Source organism: Nyctereutes procyonoides, unplaced genomic scaffold (genome assembly GCF_905146905.1).
Source record: "Nyctereutes procyonoides isolate TBG_1078 unplaced genomic scaffold, NYPRO_anot_genome, whole genome shotgun sequence".
Taxonomy (NCBI): domain Eukaryota; kingdom Metazoa; phylum Chordata; class Mammalia; order Carnivora; family Canidae; genus Nyctereutes; species Nyctereutes procyonoides.
The window spans coordinates 52,108,093-52,121,089 of NW_026575126.1; the positions used below are offsets into that span (position 1 = coordinate 52,108,093).

At 43.5% G+C, this 12,997-nt stretch overlaps 1 protein-coding gene across 4 annotated transcripts in view; it reads left to right on the top strand.

Annotated features, from left to right (window-relative positions):
* The window catches only part of VPS35L (VPS35 endosomal protein sorting factor like), a 124,770-nt gene that overhangs the window by 21,963 nt on the left and 89,810 nt on the right, over window positions 1–12,997 (top strand). For 3 of the 4 annotated variants that reach the window (XM_055340620.1, XM_055340619.1, XM_055340622.1), the window contains exons 8-10: window positions 2,047–2,160; window positions 5,989–6,073; window positions 10,668–10,727. In XM_055340620.1, the coding sequence (XP_055196595.1) occupies window positions 2,047–2,160; window positions 5,989–6,073; window positions 10,668–10,727 (259 nt within the window). The remainder of the gene's footprint in view (window positions 1–2,046; window positions 2,161–5,988; window positions 6,074–10,667; window positions 10,728–12,997) is intronic. The other variant, XM_055340621.1, reaches the window with a different exon arrangement.

The following is a 12,997-nucleotide window of genomic DNA, read 5'->3' on the forward strand; positions in this document are numbered from 1 at the left end:
ATGCACAGTTCACCTTATTTGTTCTGTGATAAGGGATCCTCTGGTATAGTAATTTTACTGAAATGTATTTCAGTAATTTTTAGTAAGTTACTCAACTATTACACAACTCAGTTTTAGAGCATTTTCTTACCCCCCTCCCTCAAATTCCCTCAGGCCTACTTGCAGTCAGACCCTGCCACTTCTAGCCCCAGAAAACCACCAGTCTGCTTTCTGACTATAAATTCGCCTTGCCTGGATATTTTATGCATAGGGATTCAATATGTAGTCTTTTGCCTCTGGATTCTTTCACTTAGCATTACGTGTTTGAGGTTTATCCACGCTGTAGTATATCAATACTTTGTAACTTTTTACTGCTGACTAGTACTCCGTTGTATGGAGAACCACATTTTACTTACCTGTTAACAACTTGATGGGCGCTGAGGTCATTTCCACTCTGGCTGTTATGAATGATGTCACTTGTGAACATTTGTGTATGAGTCTTTGTGTGGACATATGCTTGCATTTCTCTTGGGTGGATTCCTAGGAGTAGTATTGCTGAGTCTTATGATAAGGGAATGTGTTACTTTTTGAGACATGGCCAAAATGTTTTGTGTTTGAAACCCCATCAGCAGGGCATGAGGGTTCCATTTCCTCTACATCTTTTCTAATGCTTGCCTTACTCTCACTTTGGTTATAGCCACCCTAGTGGGTTTGAAGTGGTATCTCCTTTGTGGTTTTAATTTGCAATCCCTGGAGACCAATGATGTTAAGCTTCTTTTCATATGCTCTTTGGCCATTTTCGTATTTATGTTAGCCAAACGTGTGTTGAAAAAGACTTGCTCATTTTTAAAATTACATTATGTTCTTGTTGAGTTGTAACAATTCTTTATCCTTGATACAAGTTCCTTATCAATTGGGACACCTGGGTGGCTGAGCACCTCCCTTCCGGCCAGGGCGTGATCCTGGAATCCCGAGATCGAGTCCCGCATTGGGCTCCCTGCACAGAGCCTGCTTCTCCCTTTGCCTAGGTCTCTGCCTCTCCCTCTGTGTCTCTCATGAATAAATAAATAAAATCTTTAAAAAAAAAAAAAGTTCCTCATCAAGTAGCTGATCTGCAGGAATCCTCTCCTAGTCTGTGGCTTGTCTTCATTTCCAGAATAATGTCTTTTGAAGTGGAAGAGTTTTTAATGTTAGTGAAATCCAGTTTATCAATTGTCTTTCTTTTGGCTCAGACTTTTGGAATTCTAGCTAATAACTCTTCTCCTAATCCTAGTTTGTGAGAATTTTTTCATTTTCTTCCAGGAGCTTTTTTTTTTTTTATTAAGATTTTTAAGTAATCTCTATAGTTTGGGGAGCTCAAACTCACAACCCCAAGATCAAGAGTCGCGTGCTCTAGCAACTGAGCCAGGCAAGCACCCCTCTTCTAGAAGTTTTATATTTTAGCTCCTACATCTAGGTTTATGGTCCATTTCAAAGTGATTTTTCTATCCAGTATAAGGGTCTAGATTTATTTGTTTCACATGTGCATATCTGGTTGTTCCATCAGTGTTTGTTGGAAAAGCTGTCTTTCCTCTATTGAATTATTTTGGCACCTTCATCAAAAGTCACCTGACCATAGATGTAAGGGTTTATTTCTGGACTTATAAGTCAATCCCATAAATCTGTATAAGTCTGTCGTTATTGCTAGTACCACACTGTCTTGATTACCATAGCTTTAGGGGAGGGTTTTGTTTTTGTTTTTTAAGATTTATTTATTTTAGAGAGAGGACATGCACAAGTGTGCAAGTGTATGCGGGAGGAGGAGAGGGAGAGAGAGAATCTTAAGAAAGACTCCATGCTGGGTGGAGCCCAGTGAGAGGCTTGGGTCTCACGACCCTGAGATCAGGACCTGAGCCAAAGCCAAGAGTTGGATGCTTCACCAACTGTACCATCCAGGTGTCCCCAGTAACTTTTGAAACTGTTTAGTGTAAATCTTTTAACTGGGTTCTTTTTTTTTTTTTTCCCCTCCCAAAAGTATTTTGGCTATCCTGGGTCCTTTGCATTTTCATGTGATTTTTTTTTTTTTAGGATCAGCCTGTCAATTTCTGTCCACTACCTGCACCCCTCCCCCTGAAGAACTGGGATTTTGATAGGGATTGTGTTGACTTTACAAAGTTGGTTAGATTTGCTGTCTTAACAGTGGTGAGTCTACTGATGTGTAAAAGATGTATCATTCTTTCTGTTGATGGCATCTGGTTTTTCCTTTTTTCATTGTTGTGAATGGTGTTGCTGTGATCATTCTTGGATGTGTCTGCTGGCTTCTCTGGAGATGGGAGTCCATACCTGAGAGTAGAATTGCTTGGGTGCAGGGCATGTGCCTCTTCAGCTTTACCAGGCAATGGCAAATTGTTTTCTAGCATAGCTGTGCCAGCATGTGCTCGTAGCAGCTGTGGGATGGTGTGAGTCTGTGCTGTTGAGCATCCTAACAACATTTGGTATGAGCAGACTTTCTGTTTTAATCTTTCCAATTTAGGAAGTAATAAAATCATATTGTATTGTGGGTTTAATTTGCAGTTCTCTGATTATAATAAGATTGAGCCTCTTTTCACACTTTTATTGGCCGTTGGGGTTTCCTTCTCTGTAAAGTGGCTTTTGTTGATTCTTTCTGCACATTTTTTTCTATCATGTTGTTTGTATTTTTATGTTATGTTTGTATTTTTCTTATTTTTAGGATTTTTTCCCCATGTATTCTTTCTTTTTTTTTTTAATTTTTAAAAATTTATTTATGATAGTCACAGAGAGAGAGAGAGAGAGAGAGAGAGAGAGAGAGAGGCAGAGACACAGGCAGAAGGAGAAGCAGGCTCCATGCACTGGGAGCCCGACGTGGGATTCGATCCCGGGTCTCCAGGATCGCGCCCTGGGCCAAAGGCAGGCGCCGAACCGCTGCGCCACCCAGGGATCCCTCCCCATGTATTCTCAATAGTAATTATCCTCTGATTAATTAGTCTGCTTGCTTCATTCAGCCCATCTTCCTTTCTTAGTACGTGGCCATAGGCTATGTTTTACTTCATTTTGTTTGGCTATTCAAATACACACACACACACACACACACACACACACACACACACATGTTCTAGAAATTGCCTAGTGTCCTTGTAGGATGTTACTAATTGTAAACAAATGAAAAACACCCTTTTTAGTACTTTTCCAGCAGTGCTGATCCTTTCCGTAGCAAGTATTTCAGGCAGAGTAATTTATCAGTCAACTATTGAGGAAGTGTCTGCCACAGTGCTTCTCCACCTTGGCTGCACATTAGAATCCCTTGGGAGCTTTTAAAAAAAGTCCTGGATCTGGGCTGTGCCCAGACCAGCTTGATCATAATAGCTTGATCATAATCTCTGGGAGTGGGATCCAGGTGGCATTATTTTTAAAAGCGCCCCAGATGATTCTGAAGCTGAGAACCTGGGGGCTGTAGGTTCCTTAGTCCATTTGGAGGATGCTGCAGGTTGTGGGTCTCATGAACCCAGTGTATCCTGGGTTCTAGTGCAGCTGTCACTTGGAGCCTTTGTCAAAAATGCCTATTCTCTGGTACCTTGGCTGAAGGTTTTGACCAGTACGTTTGACATGGAGCAAGGAATCTATTTTTTTTAATATATATATTTTTTTATCCATGAGAGACACGCACAGAGAGGCAGAGACATAGGTAGAGGGAGAAGCAGGCTCCCCGCGGGGAGCCTGATGCAGACTCAATCCCAGGACCCCAGGATCATGACCTGAGCTGAAGGCAGATGCTCATCCACTGAGCCACCCAGGTGCCCACCTCTGTTTTCTAAAATGTAGTCTCTATGCCCAGCACGGAGCCCAACACAAGGCTCAGACTCAAGACTCAGATCTCCAACCCTGAGATCAAGAGTTGGAGACACTTAACCGACTGAACCACCTAGGTGCCCAGGGAATCCATAATTTCCACACACACACACCCTAGCAGGCCTGATGTTAATTTTGGAAACTGCACCAAAGCTTTAAAAAACTGGCATCTTCAAATTAGTGATTTAAAGGGGGGATTTCAATGTGGGCCATAATTATGACTTTAACTGTGCACTTAAAAAATTCCGCTTCCTGTTCTCTTGAGTAAAATTGATGTTCTGTGATACCAGCTTGGGAGAAAAATCAGTACGCAGATGTTGGGAAGCCCCAGCTGTGTTTAATTTGAAGTCTTCTGTTTGAATTCTGGCTTCCCACCTCACCACTGGGCAGTAACTCCTCTCTGAGGGGCTCTGAGTAGGAACTCAGGAGACGTCACATCCCTAGGAACCAAGGGCTGTGTATTGTAAACAGTCACTAGGATTCAGAGTTGTTTGCTTTTTCCAAGTCCTGAAATCTCATGGGGCAATTGTTTAAGTTGGAGCTCACATAAAGGGCATATGAAGAACACAAAGCAAGGCATCAGGAAGTGGACTTCTATGAATGTCCAAATGCCACGTTTGGTGTCAACACCATTGTTTTAACAGCTTACATCCCCCTCACCTTTCGGCCCCACCCCCCACTAACATTTGGGCTGTAAGACAATGTTTCACAATCAGAAACGCTGTTTACCTTTAGGCTGTAATACTGAGAAGACCCTTGATGAATGTAACAAGTTGGAAACTAGGTAACAGTTCCAAGCTGAAAACCTGTATCAGGCCACCTCTCCATCTGATACACATTATTTCCATTCTCTGCGCTGGGAAATGCATATTAAAGGACTCCTTCTAAAGGTCCAAGTGTCTTTTGTTTTTAAGTGATGTATTTGTACCTGAAGGTCAAGCATTGGAATGATAGAGTCTGGCGAGTTATTTAGTTCCTTGTGCTGACTTTTGAATTTGTAAAGATATCAGGGGCATTAAGCTTTGTTCTTCAAAGAAGAAATAGGTTTTTTGTTTCTGCTCATAAAAGAGGATTTAATCTGGGGTGTCTGGGGCTATGTTGTGTGGCTGTAGTCTTGCATTAAGAGTTTGTTTAGAATGTGTCAGGGCTCCTGGGTGGCTCAGTTGGTTGAGGGTCTGATTCATGATTTTGGCTCAGGTTGTGATCTCAGGGTGATCGGATTGAGCCCCAATTCACGTCGGGCTCCGTGCTAAGTGTGAGCCTGCTTGGGATTCTCTCTTCTTCTCCCTCTGCCCCTCCTGGCTCGCGCTCTCTCTCTCTCTCTCTCTCTCTCTCGCTCTCGCTCTCGCTCTCTCGGTGTGTTTAAAAAAAAAAAGGCAAGCTGAACATGTTGCTGGCACTTTGGCGTGAGTGATACAGGCATAGGGATTGAGTGAATCCCTGCAAAGCCAAAGTGTTCCCAATATTGCATATCATAGTTGCAGAGAAACATGTGCTCCTTGAAGCTTGTCCGGTTTCCTTTTAGAGGAAAATTTTAAAGTGAAGATAAATAATAGATGCTATGGGGATAAAAGGTACAGCATAGGGAATATAATCAGTGCTATTGTGATAATGTTTTATGGTGACAGATGGTAGCCACACTTATGAGCATAGCGTTACATAGAGAGTTGTCTAGTGGCTATGTTGTCCACCTGAAACTGATGTTACATTGTGTGTCAACTGTACTTAAAAACCCAAATGTTAGTTTAAGAAATCCTGGAGATGTGCTTATGGGGTCATTTCATAGAAAAGGATGTTTAAGAGTCAAGACCATCCTGATATAAACCAGAGCAAGCCATGCTGAAAAGTACTTGGAACAAAGGTGGAATCATCATTGGGTGTATAAGCAAAGACTCTTCTGGATAAGATTCCTCAGTCCTGTGGCTTCCTTGGGGGGAGGTGATGGTTTCTTTCCATAAGAGGCTCTGTAGTGAGCAGACTGGCCCCCCCCCTTGTCAAGAGGACAGTGGTTTTGCTTCTCATTATGTCTCCAGTGTCTTGCATGAGGCTTGGCACATGGTAAACACCTGCGCTAGTTTGTAGAAATGAATTTTCCAGGCCTGGAGCATGGCAACCAAGTCCGACACGACAGAGTGAATTTCCTTTTCACTTCTCTTTTTTTAGTGTTCAAAGCTTCTTTCGGACACAAGCGTTATTCAGTTCTACCCAAGCAAATTTGTCCTTATCACCGACATACTCGATACATTTGGTAAGTACTAGTCCTATTCATCTTCCAATCTAGGAAATACATTTGTTTTGCCAGACATTGGGTGGTAGTGTTGTTGCTTTAATTTCTGTTGTGGTTCAAGTAATTGAGTGAAACACAAGGGAAACCAAGCCACCCCGCTGCTCCCCAGTCAGTAACAAGGGTGCTGTTTTTGAGAGAATCTTAAATTATGTGTTTTCTAAGCTTCTGATAGGCTAGTGAAGCAAGCGAGTGAAGTTGGGATGGGGTGGGAGGGATGGGGGAGGAAGCACACATCCTGTCTAAACCAGCTCCCATCCCTTGCCATGTCACAGTGTCTGGAACTCACTTTGTCAGAACTGAACTCAGCTTCCCTTCCCAGCACCCCTAGTGGGTTTCTGTCCTAGGGAATGGCAGCACCCTGCGCCCAAGCTAGAAATATGAGAGTCATCTCCCCTGTACCCTGTGTCTGGTCTGCCAATCCACTCTTTGGTCTCCTAGGTCTCTCTCCACTTTGTCCATTTTTATCAGTCTTCCCTGGGAACACCTGAGCCCAAGCCAACAGTCCTCTCGTGCTTGGACTGACAAGGCAACTCTCGTGCGGCTTCTTGCAGCATTATCCTGGGATCACAACCTGAGCCGAAGGCAGATGCTCAACCCCTGAGCCATGCAGGCATCCCCTGAGTTCTCTCTGTAGTCAAAGACCTGTTTTATTTCTCTTGTACTTGGCTCACAGGGGAAATTTTGCTTTCTGTGAAAATTACAAATGTGTGTACATTTGACCTGGCAACTTCACCTCTGGGAACTCATCCCATTGGTGATAGCAGAACCCTGGAAACAACCCAAGTGGCCATCAGTAGGGGACCAGTTAAATTAATGATGGTCTATTGGTACCCTGGAGCAGAGGAAGCCCATAAGAACGAGTGAGGACATGCTCCACGTTCCAGTGTGGAGAGATCTCCAGGGTATCTATGTTGTCACGTGAAAGAGTCAAGACGCAGAACAGCCATGGAGTATGTTCTGTTTTGTGTAAGAAAGGAGAGATTAGGATACTGGTTCACATTCACTTTGGTTTGCCTGAAGAACAATTAGAAGGAATTTGTCCAAGAAATTGAATGGAAGCAGGAGCCCGCAGAGGCCGGCAGGGGCAGTGGGGTGGATAGGGATGCGCCAGAGAGAAACTTCCCTCCGTTACCGAAGCCTTTTTTTGAATTTTGAATCAGGGGGATGTTTTTCTTTTTTAAAACCAAACATTCAAATGAGGTACCAGCTTTCAACACCATTCTCCTTCCTCCACTTCCAGACAGTGCTCCCAGTGGTGCTCTAGTTAGGATCTGGTAGCGAATAACATTCCTCAGGATCAGGAGGCAGCCTCTGGCTGCAGGTGCTCCAGGAGACTCTGTTGTGCTCTGTGCGGAACAGAATGCACATTTTTCACCTTTTACAAAAGGAGTGGGGATCTGCCTCACTTGGGTGGAAGGTCAGAGCGCTGAGATCCTTCCCACATGCAGGGTCGTAACACTGCTCTGTAGGCAGGTTGCTTGATGGTGTGCGGGCAGGTGCTTAATGGTTGATGTGACTAACCCAGGTTGCTGGGCAGGGATGTGGGATGTGGCTCTGAGCTTGTGCATAGGTGAAGGTGCATCCTGGAGCTCTTCCAGAAGCACCGAGCACAGAGCTGGCCTTTGTCCCATGCCTGTGTCTCCTGTTCTTGAGTCATGTACACCTGAGCCTTGGTTTCTTCCCCTGTAAAATGGGCATTATAGATCCTGCCTCTGGGGGTGTTTGGAGGGAATTAATTAAGAGAATGCATAGGAAGCATATCCTGTTTTTCCTTTCCCAAGAGCTTGCTGGCGGGATCAGTGTAAGTGACTTTGAACAGTCTCTGGTACAAAGTTAAGTGTTCAGAAAATGTTAATGGCTGCTACTGCCATTACTTACTTACTTTAGTGTTTTTGATTCATAAGATGGCAAGTTAGGAAAGGCAGTAAATCTAGGATTGGGTGTTACTTTTCAAGACCATTGTCTATTACTGTAACAAAGGAAAACAAAATTCACCAAACTCGTTTGGCCAAAGATGATTTTGTAGTTCAAGGCCTCTTAGCATATGAACGTAAAATATAAAAATTGCTTATGGTTTTAGAGGGGTAGTGGGCTTCTTATGGAGGAAGTAAAGGTGTTTTGTGCTTTTCAGTCTGGTCCATGGACCATAGCAGGTGAGAGGTTACACGGCTGCCCAGCATGGCTTGCTGTGTGATGGCCCAAGGTAAAACTGTATACCGTCCCAGTACCTTGTTCTGTGGTCATCAGAGAGGAGGCCCGTCATGGCACCAGGTGTGGGTGCTGTGGGAGCCCTTGGCTGCAGGTAAAGGAAAGCACTTCCTACCAGGGGGAAAAAGGCAAGTGGCTCTGAAAACTGAAGTTTGTTCTCTTGAGGCTTCCTGGAAACTTCTCAGTTGAACTGATGGTATAGAGCAGGGGTTTTCATCCTTGGCTGCACACCTGGGGAGCTTTAAGAACAATTCCAGGTGCGCCTGGATAGCTCAGTGGTTGAGCCTCTGCCTTTGGCTCAGGTCGTGATCCCGGGGCCCTGGGATCGAGTCCTGCATCAGGCTCCCCACAGGGAGCCTGCTTCTCCTTCTGCCTATATCTCCGCCTATCTCTCTGTGTCTTTCATGAATAAATAAATAAAATCTTAAAAAACACAAAAAAAACCCCCAAACACTCCCAGTGGTCAAGCTGCACCCTAGATCAATTCTGTCAGAACCTCTAGGGACAGACACAGACACCAGCCTATTTTCAGGTGCCCCCCAGGTGCTTTGAGTGTTTAGCTGAGGTTAGGGACCAGTGTGGTTCAGAGGGAGGAGGGAGGCTTGTTACTATTTTTAGGGATTCCCGATTCCCAAACCCACGGCAAATTTTAGCTCAGAGACCCATGGTGCTTGCCTAAATCCATGGTTCTCACACTTGGGTGTATGTAAGAATTCCCTAGCAAGGTTATTCAAAATTCATATTGCTAGTCCTCCCCCTACAAAATACTATTTTTCGCTAGCTCTGAGGTGGGCACCAGCAATGTGCCTTTTCAACAAGTATCTTTATGTAATTGTAACGTAAGTAGTCCATACTGGGAGAGGCATCTGGATGGCTCCTCTTCTGTTGGATGGCTTCCTGCCCTTTGTCCTAGCCTTGTGTCATTTCTTGGTGAAGTCATTTGACTCCATGTTCTTAGAACTTCCTGTCTCTTTTCCCATGTGTGATTCTTTGCTTCCCTGAATGATGGGGTCATGGGGAGGGGGGGAAAATAACACGAGCTCAGGGAAATACTTTTGACATTAAAGGTAATTTGGGGAGGCTCCAGGAAAGGAATAGAACTATAATTTCTATCCCTTCAATGTTGATAGCGTTTTCCACAGTACCACAGACAGAATAAAGCTTTTAGTGCTAGATGAAGGGGTGGCATGTGGATCAAATCTACCCTGCCCACTTGTTTCTTTCTTTTTTTTTTTTTTTTTAAGATTTTATTTATTTATTCATGAGAGACACACAGAGAGAGAGGGGCACAGACACAGGCAGAGGGAGAAGCAGGCTCCATGCAGGGAGCCCGACATGGGACTCCATCCCAGGTCTCCAGGATCACGCCCTGGGCCAAAGGTGGCGCTAAACCGCTGAGCTACCAGGGATGCCCCTGCCCACTTGTTTTTTGTAAATAAAGTTTTATTATTATTGGAACACAACCGGCCACCTCCATTTGTTTATACATTGTCTATGATTGCTTTTCAGCTACAGCAGCAATTTTAATAGTTGCAGCAGTGACCTATGACCCACATCACCTGAAATATGTTTGTTTATGCATCTAATAAATACTGAGCATCCATGGTATGCCAGGCACTGATCTTAGTACCGAGGATATATCTGTGAACAGAACAGACACAAGTTTCTACCCTTTTAGCACTTGCTCGTTGAATCTCAAATTTTGATGCTTCAGGCAGATCATATACCTGGGTGAAGCAGGCAGTTGCTGAGATGCAGCGTGGTGGAGATGGGGACAAACTGGGTGCTACATATGCCATTTGGAGTGGCGGTTACTGATCTGTCATAGCTCATTTTTGTCCTGTAGGGAGATGGGCCATTTTTGGCATATCATTTGCGAAGAAGCAGGAAACCTGGTCTTTCACATGAATGAAAGTTTTTCCCTCTTGGCAACTAATTAAAAAAAAAATGTTAAAGCATTTCATGAGCCTTGGTGTTGTGGGCCAAACAAAATGGATCCCTGGCTGGTTTCCACGCACAGCTGCCCATTTGCAGCCTCTGACTTAGAAGCATAACGTGACTGTTCAGTGTTAAGTGAATGGAGGTACCTGTGGTCCCTTTGGCTGTAAGCTTCCCTCCCTAAGGGGAGAAGGATGACTTTCTTGCGTCGCAGAAAGAACAAGTCTCATTTTATTAAAAACATAAACAAAAGAAACGTTGCTTAAAATTTGTCCCACTGGGTGGCAGCATACTATCGTAAGTTAAAGTGCTCTGGGAAATGCCATCTCCGTCCCTAATTAACAAACGTTTATTTAACGTTTGCTCCTGAAGAGAGTGATGCTAACGCCATATGGCCTTTTGTCCCCAGGAAAGCTCGTGTATGAGCGCATCTTCTCCATGTGTGTGGATAACCGCAGCGTCTTACCAGGTAATGTCACAGCTGTTCTACTGGTTTCACTCTGCCCCTGGAGTTGTGCTTAGAAGGCTTCCATCAAGTCAGGGTTTATGGAGACTCGGTATAAGATTTGTTTTGTTTTTCGTGTGTTAAAGGTAGAAGAAACAGCTTTGCAGATTTCTGATCGTCTCCGTTTTCTAAAAACATTAGATGGTTTTTAAATGGCCTGGCTAAGAATTTGGGCAAGTAATTTGAATCCACGAAAATGAAGATACTACAACTAGATTCAGCTGAACTTTTATACCAACCTAAATTCCTCCACCTGCTTGACATTTCTTCCTTTATATCTTTCCTGAGAAGCCAATTGCAGAAACTGACTCCGTATTAAAGAACAATGTCAAATAAATCAATAACAGATACTTTGAATTTACAATCTGTGCATAAGTGATGTGTGCATTAAATTTATTGCCAATGCATTTAAAATTCTCAGGGGGTTATTATGTAACAACTTGTTTAGTGAATCTCTGTTGTCATGTAAATGATGATTTATCTGGCAACATGGAACTCTCAGCAGCCGCTTTTCTTACCTCTCACCCCTCCTTTCAGATTCCTAGACTTGCTGTAAGGAAACATTTTTTTATCTATACAAGTTACAACAATGAGCTTGCTCCAGCTGCTCCGGTTCTCAGCTAGATGATGGCATCAGCGACACTAACCCATAATTGACCTGTTCGCATATTCATTCTTTCCTTCATCTATGTATCTGTTATTTATTTACTATTTTAAGATTTATTTATTTGAGAGAGAGACAGATAGTGAGAAAGAGCATGAGTGGGGAGGAGAGGGAGAAGCAGGCTCCCTGCTGGGCAAGGAGCCCAATGTGGGACTCGATCCCAGGACCCTTGGATCATGACCTGAGCTGAAGGCAGACAATTAACCAACTGAGCCACCCAGGTGCCCCTGTATATCTTATTTTATTTTATTTATTTTATTTTTAATTTAATTTTATTTTATTATTTTTTTATATCTGTTATTTTAAAAATGACTTGATATAGCTATTTCTCAGAAAGAGACAGAACTCCTTATACCTTTAGGGCTCGGAGAGTCATCTTGTATCAGATGAGCAAACCCATGGGGAAGAGCCAAAGACTTGCCCATGTCCTGCCCAGCTAGTGGGAGCCTTGCTTTTGTGCTGGATCTGTGCTGTCCAACATGGTGGCCACTGGTCATGGGGGGGCACTTGAGATCTGGCCAGTCCAAACTGAGGTGTGGTGTGTGTATTAAAAATACACTAGAGTTCAGAGACTTAATACAAACAAAAGACCATGAAATATCTCACCAATGATTTTTAAAATCGATCACATGTTGAAATGACATTTTGGATGAATTAAGTTAAATGATGCATTTTATTAAAATTTGTTTTATCCCTTTGAACATGGCTCACATCATATTCTTATTGGATGGTGCTGTTCTAGACCCTCCCCTGCACCACATCACATGTGTGATGTTTTTAACAGTCCCTCCTGTGTTCTAAGGCATCTCAAGATTGGGAAGCAGTGGGATGCCTGTGTGTCTCAGTGGTTGAGCATCTGTCTTTGGCTCAGGGCGTGATCCTGGGGTCCTGGGATCAAGTCCTGCATCAGGGTCCCCACACGGACCCTGCTTCTCCCTCTTTCTCTCTGTGTCTCTCATGAATAAATAAATAAAATCTAAAAAAAAAAAAAAGATTGGGAAGCAGTGAGTCTGGAGGGGTAGGCAGGGCTAGCTTCGGAGCTTGAGTGCAAAGGCCTTCTCTCTCAGCTTTAAGGATTTGGGAATAGATGTAGGTACACTTAGTACTAAACTTGCCAACTTGTATGCCATATCAGCAGCAGTAAATGCTTGCCTCTAAGCAAAATTAAACCCAAATAGATGTTTTTTGTGGCTACAATAATATATTTTTTTAAAGATTTTACTTTTTAGTAATTTCTGTATCCAATGTAGGTCTTGAACTCACAACCCCAAGATCAAGAGTTGCATACTATACTGACTGAGCCAGCCAGCTGCCCCTACAACAGCATTCCCCCCATCCAAATATTTATTTATTTTAGAGAGGGACAGAAGGAGGGGCAGAGAGGGAGAGAGAAAGAATATCTCAAGCATGGAGCCTGACTTGGGGTTTGATCTCACAACCCTGAGATTATGCCCGGAGCTGAAATCAAGAGTCAGGTGCCTAATCAACTGAGCCACCCAGGCGCCCCACAACAGCATTTTCCCCCCAAAGATTTATTTATTTGAGAGAGAGTGAGTGAGCACAGGGAGTT